This window comes from Sporothrix schenckii (genome assembly GCF_000961545.1).
Source record: "Sporothrix schenckii 1099-18 chromosome Unknown Cont49, whole genome shotgun sequence".
Lineage (NCBI taxonomy): Eukaryota > Fungi > Ascomycota > Sordariomycetes > Ophiostomatales > Ophiostomataceae > Sporothrix > Sporothrix schenckii.
This window is the reverse complement of record NW_015971150.1, coordinates 1,277,027-1,295,794: the sequence shown is the minus strand read 5'-3', so window position 1 is coordinate 1,295,794 and position 18,768 is coordinate 1,277,027. Positions and strand designations below refer to the sequence as shown.

General features: G+C 57.5%; 6 protein-coding genes across 6 annotated transcripts; all 6 read right to left on the bottom strand.

Annotated features, from left to right (window-relative positions):
• Positions 1-92: 92 nt before the first annotated feature.
• SPSK_05257 (cellobiose dehydrogenase) lies at positions 93-1,555 on the bottom strand (the record flags this gene model as incomplete). The annotated part of the gene is made up of 3 exons (XM_016732007.1): positions 93-628; positions 690-762; positions 854-1,555. The coding sequence occupies 3 exons, from the start codon at positions 1,553-1,555 to the stop codon at positions 93-95; spliced, it is 1,311 nt and encodes a 436-aa protein (XP_016582920.1).
• A 2,299-nt stretch (positions 1,556-3,854) lies between these two features.
• SPSK_04814 (exocyst complex component Sec3) lies at positions 3,855-8,399 on the bottom strand (the record flags this gene model as incomplete). Its single annotated transcript, XM_016731577.1, has 1 exon — positions 3,855-8,399. One exon carries the CDS (start codon positions 8,397-8,399, stop codon positions 3,855-3,857), a length of 4,545 nt encoding a protein of 1,514 aa, XP_016582919.1.
• Positions 8,400-8,533: 134 nt separating this feature from the next.
• On the bottom strand, positions 8,534-9,132 carry SPSK_05590 (uncharacterized protein; the record flags this gene model as incomplete). The annotated part of the gene is made up of 2 exons (XM_016732333.1): positions 8,534-8,935; positions 9,076-9,132. 2 exons carry the CDS (start codon positions 9,130-9,132, stop codon positions 8,534-8,536), a joined length of 459 nt encoding a protein of 152 aa, XP_016582918.1.
• Positions 9,133-9,918: 786 nt separating this feature from the next.
• SPSK_05478 (aspergillopepsin) lies at positions 9,919-10,821 on the bottom strand (the record flags this gene model as incomplete). Its single annotated transcript, XM_016732223.1, has 1 exon — positions 9,919-10,821. One exon carries the CDS (start codon positions 10,819-10,821, stop codon positions 9,919-9,921), a length of 903 nt encoding a protein of 300 aa, XP_016582917.1.
• Positions 10,822-12,878: 2,057 nt separating this feature from the next.
• Positions 12,879-14,960, bottom strand: SPSK_05067 (uncharacterized protein; the record flags this gene model as incomplete). The annotated part of the gene is made up of 1 exon (XM_016731820.1): positions 12,879-14,960. One exon carries the CDS (start codon positions 14,958-14,960, stop codon positions 12,879-12,881), a length of 2,082 nt encoding a protein of 693 aa, XP_016582916.1.
• A 2,216-nt stretch (positions 14,961-17,176) lies between these two features.
• On the bottom strand, positions 17,177-18,427 carry SPSK_05335 (uncharacterized protein; the record flags this gene model as incomplete). Its single annotated transcript, XM_016732084.1, has 1 exon — positions 17,177-18,427. The coding sequence occupies one exon, from the start codon at positions 18,425-18,427 to the stop codon at positions 17,177-17,179; it is 1,251 nt and encodes a 416-aa protein (XP_016582915.1).
• Between the last annotated feature and the right edge of the window lie 341 nt (positions 18,428-18,768).

Below are 18,768 nucleotides of genomic sequence, written 5' to 3'. Positions count from 1 at the left end.
CGTTCTCCGCGGGCTTTCCGCCAAATACCACATTTCAATCCCTGGATTATGAAATCATTCGCTCCGCCACCAGTCACTCCGCCAACGCATCCTCACTTCTTCGACAGGATAAAGATCTCACCCTCGGCCGAGTTGTCGCTGCCAACAAACAGCCCGCGGCCCGCCGGGTCCCAGGACGCCGCCGTCAGGCGGATGCAGTTGCTTGTGGTCAGGCCGTTGGCCGTGCACGAGCCCGGGTTCGAGGCGGCCCAGATGTCGTTGTAGCCCTTCATGCTGTCGGCGGGCGCGACGGGGTCGTAGTTGCCGTTGCCGAGCTTGGTGAAGGGAATCTGGACGACCTTGAAGCCCGTGGCCGGCTGGCGGTCCCAGGAGCCGTGGAAGGTGACGTACATGTTCTTGGCGCCGTCGTCAAACGTGTTCATGATGGGCGCGCTGTGGGCCTGGAAGGTGAGGCGCGGGCCCTGGGCCTTGCCGTTGCAGGTCTCGTCCGAGTAGCTGCTGTTGGGCGCGAGGACAAAGTGGCTGCCGGTCTTGAGGACCTTGTTGTCCGAGAATGCCGACGGGTCCCAGACGGCGAAGCACTGCGGGTAGCCGTACCAGGCATCACGGACCTTGAGAGGATCGCCGACTGGCGAGTTGTTAACAGGCGCTTGTTCCTCTCCACATTTTCTCCCAGAGGGGTGACTCACGGTAGTTGAGCTTCTCGGCCGGGTTGTCCTTGTGAATATCCGTGCGGCGGCCGCTCACCGTGCGGGTAAAGTCCTACGACGCAGTATCAGCAGGCGCTCACGCAAACAGACGCGTCGCTCACGACTCGGCCCTCACGACCCCCCCACGCTTTCACTTCACTTACATCGCCGCTGTTCTCGACGCCCCAGATGTGGCCGTTGGGGTCCGCCGTGAAGCCAATCTCGTTGCGCAGTCCGTACCCCAGCACCTCGCCGTCCTTCTTGTAGTTGTAGCCGGCCGCCGGCGCCTTGCTCATGTCAAAGATCTTGACAATCGCGCGGCCCGTCGCCTTGTCTTGCGCGGCCATGTCAAAGTTGGCGTTGCTGCCCACCTGCAGCAGCACCAGGTTCGGCTGCGACGCCACCACCAGCAAGTTGCGCGTCGAGTGGATGCCCTGGTCCATGCCGCCAATCGCCGTCTTCTGGTCCGACACCTTCATCGTCACCGGGTCGTACGTCCACGAGAACGCCGCGCGCTCCGAGCTGGCGTACAGCGTCTTGCCGTCGGGCGTCAGCGCCAGACCCTGGTTGAGGGCGATGTTGCTGATGAGCATGGTGGTGCTGTTGACGCAGCCGTCGGTGCCAAACGTGTGCACCGAGATGCCCTTGCCGGCCTGCGACACGAGCATGTGGCCGAGCGGGTCCCAGATGACGATGCGCACCTGCCGGAGCCCGCCTAGGATCTTGGTGACCTTCCAGCCGTCGGCCACAGTCATGGCCGGGAAATGGGGCGCCGTGACGCCGCTGCAGGACGCCGGCAGCGGCAGCTTCGGGATGTCGGCGCTGGCCAGCCCAGCAAGGGCCGCCACGGGCAGTGTGAGACGCATGGCGGTGTCGATCCGTGGTGTGTCTCTGGGGTAGATATCAAACGCAACCGCCGATGACAATCAGAATACGAGTGGCAGAAAGGACTGGAAGGAAGAAAAAAACTAGAAAAAAAGCAGACAGAAAGACAGACAGTGAGGACAGGAAGACACAATCAGCAGCGCTGCAGGCCACCCTCTTTTCTTACAATCACTCGACTCGCAAGCGAGCCTGTCCATTCATCCCATCCCCTCATCGGGTTCATATACGCGTCTTGCCCCTACACCAGACATCAATATAAACATGGACGCTGCCCAGCCAAAAAGAGGGGACATCTCGTCCCTATAGATTAATCAACTCTGCCCAGTCGTGACGATGACGGACGACATAAAGTACAGGCACGGAAGCTATGCCCCGTCATTCGTGAGGAGAAGAATCGAATGTGGCAACTTGTCAATTCGTCTTTCTATGCCGAAATGTTCTTGGTGGTCTTGTTTTACAAATAACATGCTTCATTTGACGTGTGTACGTAGAAAAGTCCACGATCCAAAGGCATGCTGAAGATGGACATAGCAGCATATCCACAGTACCGATAGCATGGTGGTCGTGGGCCAGAGGAAGAAAAAGAAGGTTGAGCGAGTGGAGTCTCCAAAGTCATGCCTGCCTTCGTCTCGACTTGTCACCCGGGTCAATAATCGTCTTCGAATTGGTCCTGGCCCATGCATATATATACATATATATAAATATACATAAATATATGTATAGACTTGCCTTGCCATGCATAGGACGGAAGTCTATATCTTATATTGTGGACCATCTCGCGTCGGCAAATGAACCTCGACCCCAGTGGACTTGGCGCGGAAAAAGGATAAAAGGGACTCTTGGTCGATGCATCTCCTAAAATAGCCTTTCCCCTTCACCCAGCGCCAAGGGCCTCTACTGTCTTGGACATAGTTTTGCAAGATACAAATATCGCATACAGACCGCATAACAATGGACATCGGCTTCGGCTCGGAGAAAAAGGACGGCATGCCAAAAACGGGTGCGAGGATCTGTGGAGAGATTGACTGGGGGCCACAGTTCCAGCCGGCGGTCGAGAAGCTTCGAAAATGTGGAGGAAGCAGAGAAGGTTAAGCCAACGTCAAGAGAGAAAATGGAGACGTAGAAAGAGAACCCCTGAAAGAGAAGAAGGGAACGAGGTGTGGAATAGGTAAGAATACGAAGACGAACAAGTCAAGGAAGGGTTCGGTGTCCTGATATGCTTTTGACTGATTTCCTTTAGGGGTTGTCTACCATTTTAGGGCTCTTGGCGATGAACGGCTACGACGCAACGAATGTTTTGCCGAGCGACCTTACGGAAAAGGGCTGCCCGTGTCTGGGCATTGGTTATTTTTGAGAGATCACGAGAAAATAATATTTTAGGACCGTTTTCATTTGAGTTTCTGGGAGACTTGGGAGCATATTTTCGAATTGTTTTGTTGGTATGCTTTGTTTTGGAAAAAATTAATGGAAAATATTACGAAGCATACACGGACAAAAAATACAAAAACGAAAAAGTGAAGGAAAAGCAAGTGTACAACATCTTAAATTCATCTTGATTTTACTTAACAAAATTATACATGTGCTGAGTAAAGGTATCGAGCAACAAGACGAAGACACATGCATACTTCATTTTTCCTCCAATTGAAAAACAGCCTCTGCGATGAGGCGAATGTCTCCGGATGAATGAGACGGGTGGTGGCCGGCAATTGCATTGTCTGGCATTGTCCCCCAGAGCTGATTTTAACCAAAAGGTATGACGGAGGGCAACGCCACTCGTCCGGATCATTGCCAAGCCACAATGCATTGTTCCGGGCACGAGAAAGTGAGAAAATGAAAAAGGCCCAAAACATAAAGGGACTTTGATTTCCAGATCGGGCATACAACCTCCCCTTTTTTGTTTGCACCTTGTTCGGATCACGGAACAGCTGGTGCCACACGTTGCCATTGAGATGGAGGCGAATGTATGGAGCATGCAAATTGACGTTTGTGAACAAACAGGAAACAAAACGCCGTTTCAATTGTAGACACACCCAATGGATCGAAGTGGTTTCTGCCCAACGAGACGATATGATAACAGGACACAGAGAATCGAAAAAAGAACAACATGCAGTGAAACATGGACATGAAGAAAACAAATAAAAAAAGAAAAATATACATTATGGCCACACATCGTGGTCATACGCACCGTCCCAGATAGGCAAGGTCCTCTACCCAAACCAACAGCTGTTCAGTGATGGCTTGCACCCCCTTCGCTTTTGCCCTCTGTCATGTCGACAAAGTTTACCGGCCCCCGGCAATGGCAAAGGCCTGCTTGACCTCGGCCCGCGGCCACTCGTACAGCACGTCGCCGCCGTAGACATTGGTGGTGATGCTGCCGATGCGGTTCTCGACGTTTGTGTAGAACGCTTCGCATTCGCGCACCACGTAGTTGACGAGGCTGTTGTTGTTGCTGTTGCTGTTGCTGTTGCTATTGCTGATGGGCAGCGACGTGGTGGAGGCCGAGGCCATCGTCGCCGCTAGGGCCGACGCCTGCTCGTCGTCGGCGCTGCTAAAGTGCTTCTCGACGCGCTTGCGGAGCGTCTCGATGCCCTTGCGGACCTCCTTGGCGTCGTAGCTCCCCAGTACCTTGTTGAACATGGCCTTGGAGTTGCTGGGCTGCGCGGCCACAGCGGTCGGCGGGCGGCCCGCGGCCAGCTGCGCCTCGACGTTCTCCAGGTGCTCCAGCAGGCGGCCGAGCGGGCGGCGCATGACGGCGTTGAGGTAGAGGCCCATGTGCTCGGTCAGCTCGGCGGCGGCGCGCTCCTTCCACTTGTCGAGGACGGGCAGGCCGCGCGGGTTGTCGACGTCCTCGAGGTAGTGGTTCATGTTTTCAATCAGCAGGATGTGGAAGTTGAGGGCCTCCTTGTCCTCCGGGTCGGCCGAGCCGGCGGCCGCGACCGTCATGGTGGGATTCTCGCGCGCAATGACCTTAAGCGAGTCAAACATGGACTGCAGGATCCGGTCGTACTCGTTGTCGACGGTGCGGCGCACGCCCAGGTGCGGGTCGACGTCGGCCAGCATGTTCTCGACGGCCGCACTGAAAAAGGGGAAGATGCGCATGAAGCCAATGATGCCCTTGCGCTTCTTGATTTTGACTTTGGTCTCCTCGATGGCGCGGATCTGCTCGTCGACAAACTTGCGGAACCGGCCCTCGAGCGTGCTGTGGAGCTTCTGCAGCGTGTTGTTCAAAAACTCCTGGTTGGACTGCGCCGTCTCGGCCATCTTGCGCTCCAGCGTGGCCATGACGCCGATGCCCTGCAGCGCCTCGGTCGCCAGCACCCAGTCAATCAGGTTCTGCAGGTCCTGCTCGAGGAACGAAAACACCGCCTCCATGGCGCGCGTCACCCGGCGTGCCGTCTCCCGGTGCGGCTCCATGGGCCGGTACCGTCGTAGGTCGCCGCCGCGGCGCTCGGCCGGCCGCGACGCGGCTACCACGTCGGCAAAGTCGGCCTGCTGCAGCGTCGTGGCGTGGAACATGTCGATGATAAAGTTCTGCTCCATCTGCACGAGCGGCAGCAGCTCGTCGAGCACGCTGGCAAAGACTTCGTACGGGTGGTTGCGGCTGTCGCCGGTGGTCTTTTCCAGATGGTTGCGGTTGCCGCCGCTGCTGTTGCTGCCGCCGCCGCTGCTGCTGTTATCGCCCAGCGGCGAGCGCAGCGAGCGGGCCAGGGTCTGGCTGCGCTTGACGGTCAGCTTGCGGGCCGTCGTGGCGATGCCCTCGTCTTTCTTTTCTTGGAGGGACGTAAACAGGAGGTCGCTGTCGTCGCTCGAGGGTTTGCGGGCGTTCTTCTTCCAGACCATGAGCAGGTCGCGGAACTCGGACTTGTAGACCGGGTGGCTCTTGTCCTCGTAGATCTGGATGATGCGGTTCCAGTTGGGCGGGTCGGCGTCGCGCGCATACAGGATCAGGGGGCTGTACTTCCAGAGCAGGTCGCGGCCGACGTCGTGGTTGCGCGGGTCGACCTTCTTGGCCAGCGCGCCCTCCATGGCCTTGCGGGTCAGCGCAACCGCCTGGTCGAACTCGGTGGCCATGAAGATGACGAGGCGGCGCAGGAACGTGTCGCTCTCGGCCGAGTACATCTCCTTCTTCTCGCGGACGACGCGCATCTGGCCGAAATCGGCGTTGAGCGCGCCAGGTCCGTCGCCCGCTGTGTCCTCGAGCTTAGCCAGGGCCGTGTCCGCACCACCACCTCCGCCGAGGGCGCCGTGGACGCCGTTGCCCGTGCCGTCGCTACCCATGTTGGGATTGATCTTGGACATGGCCTTGTAGAGCGTGACGAGGGCGGTCTCAATCTCCTCGATGCCGCTGGGCGTCTCGAGCGGCGCAACGCGCAGGGCCTCGAGGTCCTGGGCGGTAATGGCGCAGGTGTCGAGCAGCGACTCGAGCTCCTTGCGCAGCAGCTTCTGGTTGGCCGCCTGGACTTGCAGGCCCTGGCCCTGGGCCTCGATGTAGGCAATGTCATCCGACAGCGTCGACAGCTCGACGCTGTAGAGCGTCAACAGGTTGTCGAGCTCCTCGCACTCGTCCATGGCGTCGTCGATGCCCTTTTTGATGGCCTCGACGCGGTCGTCCTCCGCCTGGAAGCGTGACAGCCAGCCGCCGGCCTGGGCCCGGTTGAGTTCGCGGTCTAGGTCGATCTTGAGGTCGTCCATGTTGACGGTGCGCATGTGGTCGCCGGGCACCCAGCCAAAGTAGTCGAGCCACTTGGCGAACTCGGCGCCGCGCTTGTCCATGATGGACGAGTCCACACCGAGCGTCGCGAGGTACTTGGCGTCGTTGCCGGCAATGATGGACTTGCGCGGTCCAAGGTCGGCGGCAACGGCAGGTTTCGCGGCAGGCGCCACCTCCTTGGCGGCTGACTGCATGCTTGACGGCCGGCTGGAGTTGGGCACGGTGATCTTGACTTCGGGAATCGACCGTACGGAGGACCGCTGGGGTGTTTTGGGCGGAACGTCGGGGGCGGTGGTTGCGTCTGGCGCGGGATCCTTTGACTTCTCCGCCGAGACGGGCCGAGGAGGCGCGGGCACGACGCCTGTGATACCATCGGGCCCGTCCGGGGTCTTGGCTTGGGCCTGGCGCAGACGGTCGCCGGCACCGCCCGGACGCGGCTTGAACGCGTTGGCGGCGGTGGCCGCCTTCCAAAAGGCGTTGGCAATGTCGCCCTTGGACTTTTTCTTGATCATGGGCCCCAGGCCGGGACGGTTGTCTTCAGGTTCGGCGGGAGCCGGTGGCGGCGTGGGTGCAGACTCGGCTGGTGGTGGTGCCGACGAGGCGGGTGCGGAAGACGCTGTTGTCGCGGCACCGACAGCGGCGGCGGCGGCGGATGTCGTCGCGGCGGTTGGCAGGCCGGACGTCTGCGGCGGCTGAGGGAGGGCTTGGGTCGGAGGAGGAGAGGCGGCCGAGGCCGCGTAGGGTGAGCCGTTCGCATTCATGGGATTGGGGTTGCGTAGGGGTGGTGGGGCCATCTCGGACGTGCGGCCGGGCGACGAGCCGCCGTCTTGGAAGGGCGAGGAGCGATTGGAGCTGCGCGGCGGAGGCACGACGTTGCCGCCTGGCCCACCAGGCCCTCCAGGGCCACCAGGGCTGATGGGGCGGCCATCACGCGACCGCGTCGAGCTCATAAGCGGTGCAGGCACGAGGCCGTCGTCGGCCAGACCTTGTGGGCGCGAGGGGTCCATGGGCGGGCGTTTCCGTTCGGGTGGCGGCTTGGATCCGGTTCCGTCGGGTGTGATTGCGGGGCTGTCGGCCAAACTCGACGGGGCACCATTCGCATTGATGGGACCGTTGCGGGAGCGCGGTGGCAGGCTGTTGCTGCCGTCGTCGCTGCGGGCGGTCAGCGAAGCGGCCACAGACTCCTGGCTCTTGTTGCTGCCGGCAAGGCGTCGCAGGGCGGCCTGGTTGGTGGACCGGCTCGAATCAATGCTGGTGGCAGGAGAGGCCGCGCCGCCGTTGACGAGCATCGCGTTGCGGTTGCGGAAGTCAGCAGAGCCCATGGATCCCATGGATCCCTTGGAACCCATCGATCCATAGCCTCCACCCGACGACGAAGGCCCGCCGGCGGACATGGGCTCGCGAGCGGACAGCGGCGGCGGTGGTGTTGGCTGAGGCAGTGGCTGTGGTGGTTGCTGCTGCTGCTGCTGCTGTTGGTTCTGGGGAGGGGCTGGCGGCCTTGTTGCGGATGTGGGGGTGGTCGTCGCCGAGGCGGCGGTCGTCGGTGGCGGGCGGCGCTGAGCGCCGCCCTGGACCTGCTCGAGCTCATAAGGATCGAAGCCGGTCAGGAGCGGGACCTTGCCGCCGGAGTACTTGCCGTAGATTTTGAGGAGGCTCGCGATGAAAAAGCGCTTCTCCTTGTCGGTCTGGGCCTGCCAGTAGTAGGGCTTGCCGAGGGTGATGAGGAAGCCGACGTTGCCGGCCCAGGCGCGAAAGTCGGCGCTGACGTTGGCAGCGGTGTAGGACTCGATGGCCGACAGGTCATTGAGGTCCCAGGTCTTGCCAATGGAAAAGGTGCCATTGGGGTTCTCCTTGGACTTGTGGACACGGACGCGGCCCGACTTGCGGACGGCGACGATAATGACGCGGTTTTTCTCCGAGTTGGGGGTTCGACTTTGGGGCGGCGGGGGGGTGGTCGGATGCGAGGAGTACTCCTGGATTCTGATGTGCGTGATGTAGGTCTCGATGACGGAGCCGTCGTCGTCTTTCTTGTTGAAGCAGCTCTCGACGATGCGGCGCTTCTCGTCCTCGAACCGCTCGGCCCGGCCAATGTCGCGGCCGCCCGGCATTGCCATGGTGGCGGAGGCGTGGGGTCGCTAGTGCACGTGTGTTTGTGGGTGGTGGATGAGGAGGGCGAGAGGCGAGAGGCGAGAGTGTTGGTCAGGTCGGATTGAGACGAGACTCGCCAGCGGTCCCCTTCCTATCCGGATCAGATCGACGAGGCGGGCGGGCGGACGGGCTGCAGCATCTTTGTGCGCAGTCGGCGGGGCACAGAGTCGCGACGCAGAGTCGTGAGGGTCGAGGCTCGTGTCAATTGCTCGCGGCGATGCTTGGCAGCGAATGTCGTGATGATTCTCGCAATGTCTGTCGAGACGGTCGAGTCGTCGCGGGGCCGCACGGGCTTCAGGGGAATCGGGCCGCGCTGCAGGTCAATCGCCCACCGGTGAGCACGACGCGAGGCGACAAACAGGAGCGGCAATGCAGAAAGGCGAAAGGCGATGCAGTCGGTGCGTGCACAAGTGGTGGCTGTCGGCGAGGAGGTAGATGACGACGTGTGGCAGTGATGGTGGAGGAGGCGGCGAACGAGGTGGTGTTTGGCGGGCGTGGAGGGCTGAAAATGGAAGGGGCACCGATGAGGAAAGAGTGGTTTGGCCAAGTTGCGGCAGGTGTGTGGCACGCTTCGCTCGTTTGGCGGGCAAACAGGCAGGAGCTATCCAACTTTCCACGAGGACAGAAGGCAAGAGGTCAAACGGGGTTTAGCGTGGTTTGGGCATGGGGAAAGGCCAGGTACAGCTGGCATAGTGGCATTTTGGTGGGGCTCAAGGTACCGATGTTTTAAAGAAGGAAGCGTCACTCATTTCAGACATCACAGTTACCGTCTAATGGAGCCACCAACGTTCTGAATACAAATATTTCGCGTCCAACAGCTGTAATGATGTATGTTAAAATAAAGAAAGTCTTGTCTTTTTAGAAACAGCTCTCCTGTGTCGAAATAATGCTGTTCTAGCGGCCACCTTGCTTGGTTGTGACTTTCCCAGCCTCGCTCCTTCCATTCCGGTTTCCTTAATGCGCCCCTATTATCGCCCCGGCAGTGCTCTTTCCGGTCCGGTATTCCTGCTGTAAAACATAATTAAGTGGCTCGACCCGCGGGCTGGCACCTGCCACGTCCAGTGTAAAAATTAAATGTAAGAAATGACGCAAAAAGTGAGAACTTTTGTCTATTAATTGTTATATAAAACAAGGCGGCTGGTGTAACGGGCGACATGAATGAGAACCATTGTGGTTCTCCTAATTATTTGCGTTATTCAATGTAATTACGGTCGTCCGAAAACACCTCGCCGATATCGTCGGGATACGTTGTTTTATCGAAATCGTATTGTCATATAAACTTGCGACTATCATATAAAACCTCAGAAATCAATGTAAGCCCAACATTATGTACAGTAAAAGAAACCATTGCGCCCTTGTGACTATCAAAACGGCCAAGAAAAAAAAATACTCCCTGTCAATATAAAGAAACAAACAAAATGATAGCCCAAAAGCATGCACCAATACTCCGAACGTTGCCGATTTATATTCCCCCACGCTTGCCACCTATGTGTATGTACATGACACTGTCTTGCCGTACGACGTGGAGCAGTTGGTCATCACGTTGCCGTTCTGCTGCATGTTGATGATGGTCGAGCCCGTCACGCCCAGCTGCGTGCCGGACGTCTGCGTCACGCTGCAGTTGGTAAAGGTCACGGTCCCAAAGTTGGCCAGGGGCTTGAGGCTGTTGCCCGTCATAAAGTCCTCGACAATCCACTCGGCATTCGCCTGGCACAGCGGTGACGACTCGCCGGAGAAGGTGTGGGCGACCGACTGCCCGGTCGTCAGGTTCTCGACGAGGACGCGGCCGGACGTGGTGCTGCTGCTGGCGGCCGTCAGCCGGACGATGTCCCCGGCGCGAATGGCGAAATTGACAAAATTGTAGGAGTAGTCCGGGTACCACTCGTACCAGGCGTCGTAGGACACACGGGTGCCCTGGATGCTAAAGTCGAGGCCGACCTGCAGGATGGTGTCTTGGCAGGACGAGCCGTCGATGCCGACCCAGGCCGAGGCGGCGTACTCGGTGTTGGCGTCGGCGTCCTTGGGCAGGCGCGGCGTCGGCACGGCAAAGGTGCCCGTGACGAGCTGAAAATCAACGCCGTTCAGCACGGCACCGGCCCAGTTGGCGGAGTAGATCATGGCGTTGCTGCCGTGGGTTTGGTCCTTATTTTGGCCAGCACCGAGGCCCGTGCCGTTCACGCCGGATCCACCCACCGCATTGAATTTGTATGGCCCGCCCGGTTTATGATTGGAGCCGAGGTTGACATTTGCGGCCAATATGGGCGACGACTTGTGTGCCCGGGCTCGGCGTTGCATGGCTCGAGGAGTCCGTGGTGCGAGGACAACGGGTGATGCGAGGACAGAATCGGCGCCCAAAAGAGCAGCGGCCACCATAGAAAGGAGCCTCATAGCAGCGGGTGAGTGAGGTACTGTATGTTATGAAGATGTGTTTACACACTGGTCAAAGCAGAACACCAGCAGGAAGAATGGTAAGGAAGAACCGCGTAGAACGATGGCAGGCGATGCCAGATAGGGCAACACGAGGCCGTAGGAAGACAGATGGTCGCCGAACGTCAAAAACAGGCCAGAGACAGGAGTTTGAGCAGGACTTTAAACGATTCGGAAAGGAAATAAAAGAAGAGGCCGCGTGGCTAAGACGTCGATGGCAAGGCTGGGCAGAGACAACATTAAAAGAACATAATATGAACATTTGAATGGCGGTACGAGAAGGATGCAAAGAGCAAGGACCTCGATATACTTTCAATCCAGGAGAGGCTGTGAATAAAAAGTCTCCCAGTATCCCGAATCCAAAGAAAAGACGGGGTCTAGGCGGCTTGGTCGGCGGGTCCAGCAGACCCGAGAACGAGAGAAGCATCGACATCGAGCAGCGAGAGTGGAACAAGTGAGACACATGAGCTCCGTGACGGTCTAGACGATATGGGTGGATGCGGTGGAGAAAGGGATCGTGGAAGCAAGTAAATCAAAGGCTGCAACGGCATGGCATGGGAGGTGGTTGACAACGGCATCGGAGGTAAGGAAGGGAGTACGCGTGTCCGTGGCTGTGAAAAAATGGACGAGGCTGGTCTCATGGAGAAACTGTTTTTGAATCCCCCGGAATTATGTACTGTCTGGCCACATTTTTGTGTTTTTTATACGACATACATTTGGCAACAAAGGTCAGATAATGCGTTGTGGACGGACACGAACTCGAAGTGCATCTAAAGGTCTACAACTTCATGCTGCGGAATTCACTACTGATGATGGTTCGTAGAAAGGAGGAGTAGTAAAAGGACGTAGTGTCATGAAGAGAAAGGCGGAAAGAGACGAAGCAAGAGAAAGAGTGGACATGAAGACCTGCCAGATATCACAGGTTGGAAAAAAACAGAATGGCAAAACATGCCAGCAAAAGGTCGGTGATCTCAGGGGTCAACAACAAATCGTTTTGTTTTACAGCGCCAAATTGGCCGCTGTGTTTGCAAAAGTAAACGCAAAGGCGCTAAACGACGGAGTCAGCCAAACTAGCAGGGATCATCGTTTTCAGCCGACTCACAGAAACGCAAACCGAAGCACGGCGACCGCACAACAGAGACTGGAATGAAGCAATTGCCGATCGGGCGCATCAACACGGGCTGGGAAATGGGGAAGATGCGGCTTCAATGAAGGTCTCGAGTCAGAAATAGATGCGCAAATGCTGAGAGAAATGAGATAATTAATTGCGAGTGCCCCAAACGACCAAAAAGAGTTGAGCGTAAACAATTGATTAAGAGTTAGCAGAAAGCGAGGATGAACAAACAATAAATAACAGTGAGTAAAGAAAAGCGAAAACCGCCTGCGCTGTCGCTCTGAGCAAGTGACGACGAGTGACGACGACGAGTAGTGACGACGAAATATCATACAAATACAAATTTCAAAACAATGACGATGAGATGAGTTTATCGGTGGCTGGCTGTGTATTCGCATGAATACGACCGGATGATTATGTAGGAACTTGAAGTGTGCTCTTCAGTGTGGCTGGCTGACCACCCCCATAAGGCTGCCCGGATAATGTACTCTGCGCAGAGGATGGCGCCTTTGGGAAATAAATAACTGTGCCGTACAGAGGCTGGAACTGGGCGTCCTAATTCAAAAGGGCTGAGCACATATTGAGGTATCATCTTGTCTGTCAGGCTGGCGAAGTCTGCCCGACTCCAAGTCTACGGTGCAGTCGCTTTCAGTGACAAAAATATTGAATAAAGAATAAAAACTACTCTACAAAGTAAGATATAAACAAGCTAAAACGAGTGAGAGGCACATATAACAAAGCAAACAACATAAACATAAAGTATCAAGAAAACCAGACATCAGGCACGACCACAACGTCCAAACACCCATGGTATAAACCGCCATTAAAACGAAATAAAACAAAAAGAAGTACCACATCACTCCGGAACACTGCGGATTTCCATCGCATCAAAAGCGCCGTCCGCCTACTCCCTCAAGAAGATGGGGATCCCATCCAGTGTCGTCCGGTTCTGTGCCAGTCCGTTGAGGCTGTCCCGTAATGCCACTTTGCTCTTGACGTCGTTGGCAGAGCTTGTAGAGTTTGTCGACTTTGTGTTGGCCGTCAAGTCGCGCGAGGGTACCGGCTTGTCGCTGCTGCTGGTGCTGCTGGTGCTGCTGCCATTGGTTGTCGACGCGATGCCTATGGCTGGCAAGGTCGGCGCAGACTCTTTGCTCTTGTCGCGGACCGCCCGTTCGGCTGCGTCTGTCGTCACGGCCACAGCCACAATGTTCGCCTTGCCCTTGGTGCTCTTGTTGCTCCCACTGCGTGCAATCTCCGTGTCAATCACCAGCGGCACGCTCTTGCTGTGGCCCGTGCCTGTACGGCTGCTGCTGCCACTCTCCCCGTCGACGACCTTGCGGGCCACGCCGCTGCCGGCGCCGTACTTTTCGCTCATGCCGGGCGCCGTGCTGTCGTTGCTGGAGTCTTTGCCGCTGGTCCGCCACGAGTTGCCAAACGGCAGCTGGGGCCGGAAAAACGATGCCGTGTTCGAGTCCCGCGACGACAGGTTGCGGAAGCCACCACCACCACTGTCACCGCCCCCGCCGTTGCCGCCCCGGAACCGGTTGAACAAAAAGGCCGGCGACAGCGGTGACGACAGCCCGTTGTTCCGCCGGCGGCGGCCCCACAGCACAAACATCACCGCCACCACCATGACGGCCGCCACCGAACCAACCACGGGTGCAGCGATCCAGGCGCGGCTGTTTCCGCCGCCGGTGTCCGTGGAGGAAACAAGCGAGGCCGCAGCCGCCGTCGCCGTCGACGACGCAGCGGCAAGGCCCGTCACGGACCCCGCTCCAGGCGTGGCGGCCGTCGTGCTGGCGCCGCCTGTCTCGCTCGTCGCCGTGCCCGTCGCCACACGGCCGCCCGTGAAGGAGCTGCCGCCCAGCACGGACACCGTCACCAGCTCGGTCGTCACGAGGGTCTCGCTGACCGAGTCGTTGACCGACGTCACGACGGACACGACCGTCTGCGTCACGACGCTCGGCTGCGGCGGGGCCACGGTGATGACGCCCGCGTTGGTCGTCGAGGTGGCCGCCGCCGCCGTGCTGTCCGCACTCGACGAGTCCGCGGCGGCCACGGCGTTGCCCATGACGGCCGTGTCGACGCCCGTGTCCACGGCCGGCGCCGAGGCGCCCGTCGTCTTGAGGTAGCAGTTCTTGAAGCCCTGCGCGTAGGTAGGGTCAAAGGACACGGCGCCGCAGCCGCTCGTCGAGACGCACTGGTCCATGCAGTCCTGCAAAGAGGCCGCGTTGTTTTGCGTGAGATCGGCGCCAGAAATGATGTTGTTGCAGAACAGGTTGAAGCTCATATTGCTCTGCGTGGTGGATGCGCCCAGCGAGGCGCAGTTGGACGACGCCGCCGGGAACTGCGCGATGCCGCCGTTCAGTGTCGTGGACGAAGTGGCGGCCGTCGCGGCCCCGCCGCTGGTGTCGAGGTTGGCTTTGAGCGTGCAGGTCGACCCATCAAACGAGATGGCCTCGCATTTCGGGTGGAACGACGCACACGCAACCGTACAGCCATCAAACGTGTCCGTCGCCGTCGAGTTGATGACATCGCCGCCCACGGCCGAGTCGCAGAGCAGAGTGAACGACTGCACGGAGCCGATGGTCGTGCCGTTGGTCTGTGGGCAAGCGTTGCTCGTCGTTGAGCTGCCACCACTGCTGCCTCCTCCACCTCCTCCGCCTCCTCCGCTGCTCCCGTTGTTTCCGCTGCCCCCACCGCCCCCATTACCTCCGTTTCCACCTCCACCGAAGGGGGGGAAACCGCGGCCGTTGCCATCCCCGTGTCCGAACCCACCTCGGAATCGTCCGCCACGTCCGCCAAAACCACGGCCTCCGCCTCCTTTTCCACCACCTCCACCGCCACCTCCACCACCTCCATCACTGCCACTACTTCCGTCACTGCCATCACTTCCATCACTGCTCCCACTTCCACTTCCACCGCTGGTGTCCGCTCTGGCATAGACCAGCATCCCAGATGCCAAGTCGCTGCGCGGCAGGTGCATGTTGTCGAGATATCGATGAGGACGATAGCAGAATGTTGGCCGATGAATAAATGAAGGAAAAGAAATAAAAAGAAATAGGAAGAAATGACGTGCAAGAGTAGTACGAAGCGAAGAGAAAAACAAGTTCAATGATTAAAAGTGTTTGTAGGTTATTGGGAGCCCGCCGTAAGAGTGAAACTGCCAGCAGTATAAGTTGTAGAAATGAACGACATGGCGCGCCGCAGAACGACGACTGGCGACGACAAAAGAGAGGGTGCACGATGTAGAAAGAAAAATGCAAAAAGGAAGAAACGAGAAAGAACAAAACGGACAAAAGGACAAAAAGACGAAAGTAGGAAAAGGCAAGAAACAGAGAGACGAGAGGTGGGAGGGGGGGAGAAGAAAAGTGGGAGTGGAAGAAACAAAAACGAAAGGCGAGAGGACGTAGAAGAGGGCGGGCAGAACTGATAGCCGGCAGAGCAGCGGCGGGTGACCAGAGGGCGACAATGGCAAAACGGAACAAAACCTCCCCTGACGGCAGAACACAAAAAGGTAGTGCACTGCAGAGGCGTGACACAAACGTAATAGGTAGGGTCGCCGATCAGGAAGGGACGTCTCGTTCAGAAGAGATGCAACAGAGACGCACTTTGCATCCTCGTCCAGCGCATCAGACGTGTCGATCTTGGAACAAGTGACAGGAGGCAAATAAGAAGGCGGATGGAGGGTTAGGGGAAAGGACAAGGAGAATAGGGAGAATTAGGAGAATAAAAGGCCGGGAGCAAAGAAACACGATCCGGTGTTGACGATGCCGAGCAAGAGGGTCCTGCTCCTGTTCGTGATGCTTCGGAAGGGAAGACGTTGACAGGCACAACAAAGACAAAAGCGGCAATTCGACCAAGACCTGTCTCAGGAACTCTGTTTGATTTCATCTTTCATCGTGCTTTGCCGTCAGGCCACTTTCCGTTTGTCGTCTTGGCTCTCGCTCTGCTGTTGGCATCAAACTGGCACCTGTAGCTTCGTTCGTCTTGTCAACCCCAGACTGTGCGTGCTCGTGGCCCACTCAAACAGTCGGAGCGGATAAACACCCACCATTTAAACATGAGACGACGGTCGCGGCTGGTCGTGCTGTTTCCAAAGGGCGATCACCACCTCCATGCCGCTGCACAGACACGTGAGATGGCCAGACAAAGCATAAGCGAGAGACGAGGGCATTGTGGCTGAAAGTGTCTGTGTGTGAGAAAGAACGACACATTGCGCGGGTAGCAAATGCCCCGACTGCGAGGCTAAATCTAGGCGGTGTCAAATGTTGCATTCACCCGTTTGCCGCCATCGTCGGTTTCGTCGACAAAACAGACGACAAGAAATGCTGAAGTGCAGAGGGTGTATAGGAGGAAGATAAGAGGAAGGGCAATCTAAAGGAGACTCAATAAAAACTCTTCACAAAACAGTTCTGAAGCCGGAAATGGAAGCGTCTCATCGTGGCGTGCAAGGACAGTTGGGATACGATACCTGGACAACCGACGATTGAGTTGAGAGTACAGACAGAACGACAGGAGAGACGTCAGACAGAAACAGACGAGTCAAAGAACAATCAAAGAACAAGAAAAGCACATCCCCCGCACGTTCCCTTTTTCATCGTCTCTTCCATGATGTTCGGCCAATTTTGATCCATTGGACTTGAAAAATGGTCGACGATAACAGGGACATGGCTGGAAGGTGAAAGGTAAAAAAGTAAAAAAGATGGGACCGACGGCTTGCAACGCTGGCAGGGCATGTTCCCTGTTTGGGTTCGTTGTCGTTATTGCCCGCTCGGGGAAGTTCTAGAGAGTTTGGGGAAGCCCGTGGGACCAAAAAGTTTAAAATGCAAAATGCGTAACGCTGCGCACAGAGCGTAAGAGTAATACCAAGTCGTGCATAAACCAGAGACGGCAGCACGCAGATCACGCAGCATGCAAGACATGAATGGATAGTGGTGGGTGGTGAGAATTGAGCAAAAAATGTAAAAGAACACCAATATATGTTTTACAACTGCCGGAGATGTCAAAAAAAAATGAAATAGAAAAACAAAACAAATAAAAATTGCTCCAGAAAATGGTATTTGGCAAATAGACAAGAGGTACAAAAAAAAAAAAAAAGAAGTGAAACGCCCTCCCGACATGTCTGCTAAAATATACAAAGTCGCCATACCGCCCACATCCACAGGCGTAGCCCATCCTTGGCTTACAGGACCTCTTCTCTCATCGTCTGCGAGGTGCAGCATAGTCCCGTCGTGGGTTGCCGATGCCGCCCGGGCGCAGCAGCGGTTCTGTCTCTGCGGCGGCATCGCTCTCTTGGCGGTCGATGATGTCAGAAATCTCGTCGGGGGTGGTGCCGTAGTGCTCGGGATGGGCGCTGTAGCGGCTGGGGGTGTTCTCGTCGAGGCGGGCGGAGCGGTAGGACAACACGCGGCGGTAGAGGGGCCGTGACGCGGTCTTAGGTGGGGCCACGCCGCCGTTAGTGCCGCCGTTGGCACTGCCATGCCCGTTGTCTGTTGCACCATAGCCGTTGCCGTTTGCATCGGTATTTGTATGTGCGCCTGCGCTTCCGCTCACATATTCGTCCTCTGGGTACGCCCGCTGCAGCTCGTAGTACACGGCCATGGTCAGCAGCATGCCCTGCATGATGGCCGTCAACAAAAAGATGCCCCACGAGCTCCAGCCAGCCCAGCCCAAGCGTGCAAACAGACTGCCAGCAAACAACAGGCCGCCCGGTGTCTGCATGCACATCATGGGGATGCTGAGACTGCCGACGTGCTTAAGACGGTAGGTTGTGTAGATTTGTGGAAAGTACTGGATGGCAGCCAGCAGCGCCGCCATCAGACCAAGCGTATTGGCCCAGCCGGACAGCGCCTGGGGTGCGACGGCGGCCAGGACGGCCGTGACGACAATGACAACGAGGCCGTGCACAAAGCAGGTGCAGGCCACCAGCACGGCCGTTTGCCAGCGGGGCTGCTCGTTGCGAATCTCGTCTTCCGGGAGGGGGACGGTGGCGTCGTCATAGCGGAAGAAGACGAGAAAGAGCACGAGGATGAAGGCGAAGCACAGCCACTGCACGCCCAACTGAGCGATTCCGAGCAGGCCGGCCAAGCAGTGCAGGGTGTCGAGCTCGTGGCAGCAGGTGACGTCCTGGCGGGACTGGGGCAGGGTCAGGATGTTGGCAAAGCCGGATGTGGCCGAGGTGACGCCCAAGAGGACAAAGTAGGGCGAGATGCCTTCCGAGGTGCCGCGGGCAATGATGCGCCAGTGCTGAGGAAGGTACGAAACGAGCATGCCGACGAGGATGAATCTAAGCACGTTAGCACCAGGGTAAAGAGGGATCACCGGCCGTCGCAGCTGTTTGTTTCGGCACTTTCGAACGTACATGGACACAATGAGGTTCATGACGCCAGGGGCGCGCAGGTCGTCGCAGCGCGACGATAAGTCGGGCGAGCCCAGGAGAAATGCGTCCATGGCGATGTGAAACGAGGTAGAACGCCGAGTAGAGAGGTAAAGGCGAGGTCTTCTATCGTCGTCTGCGTTGGATGTCGTTCGGATCCGGTGGCTATTTCGAGAATCGATGTGCTGCAGGGGCTGGCGGAGTCAGCTACTGGGCGAAGCAGGCAGGTAGTTGAGGCGGCTGGGCGTTCGGCCGGCACCATAAAGGTGCGCGACGAGGCGTACAGGAGATTGCACTGCTCCTTAGAATGTCGGCGAATGATGCGGGACCGAGCGAGAGAGAGAGAGTAGAAGACAAGAGAAAGGGGAGAGGAGAGAAGGAGAGGCGGAAACGAAGAGAGATACGAGAATCAGAA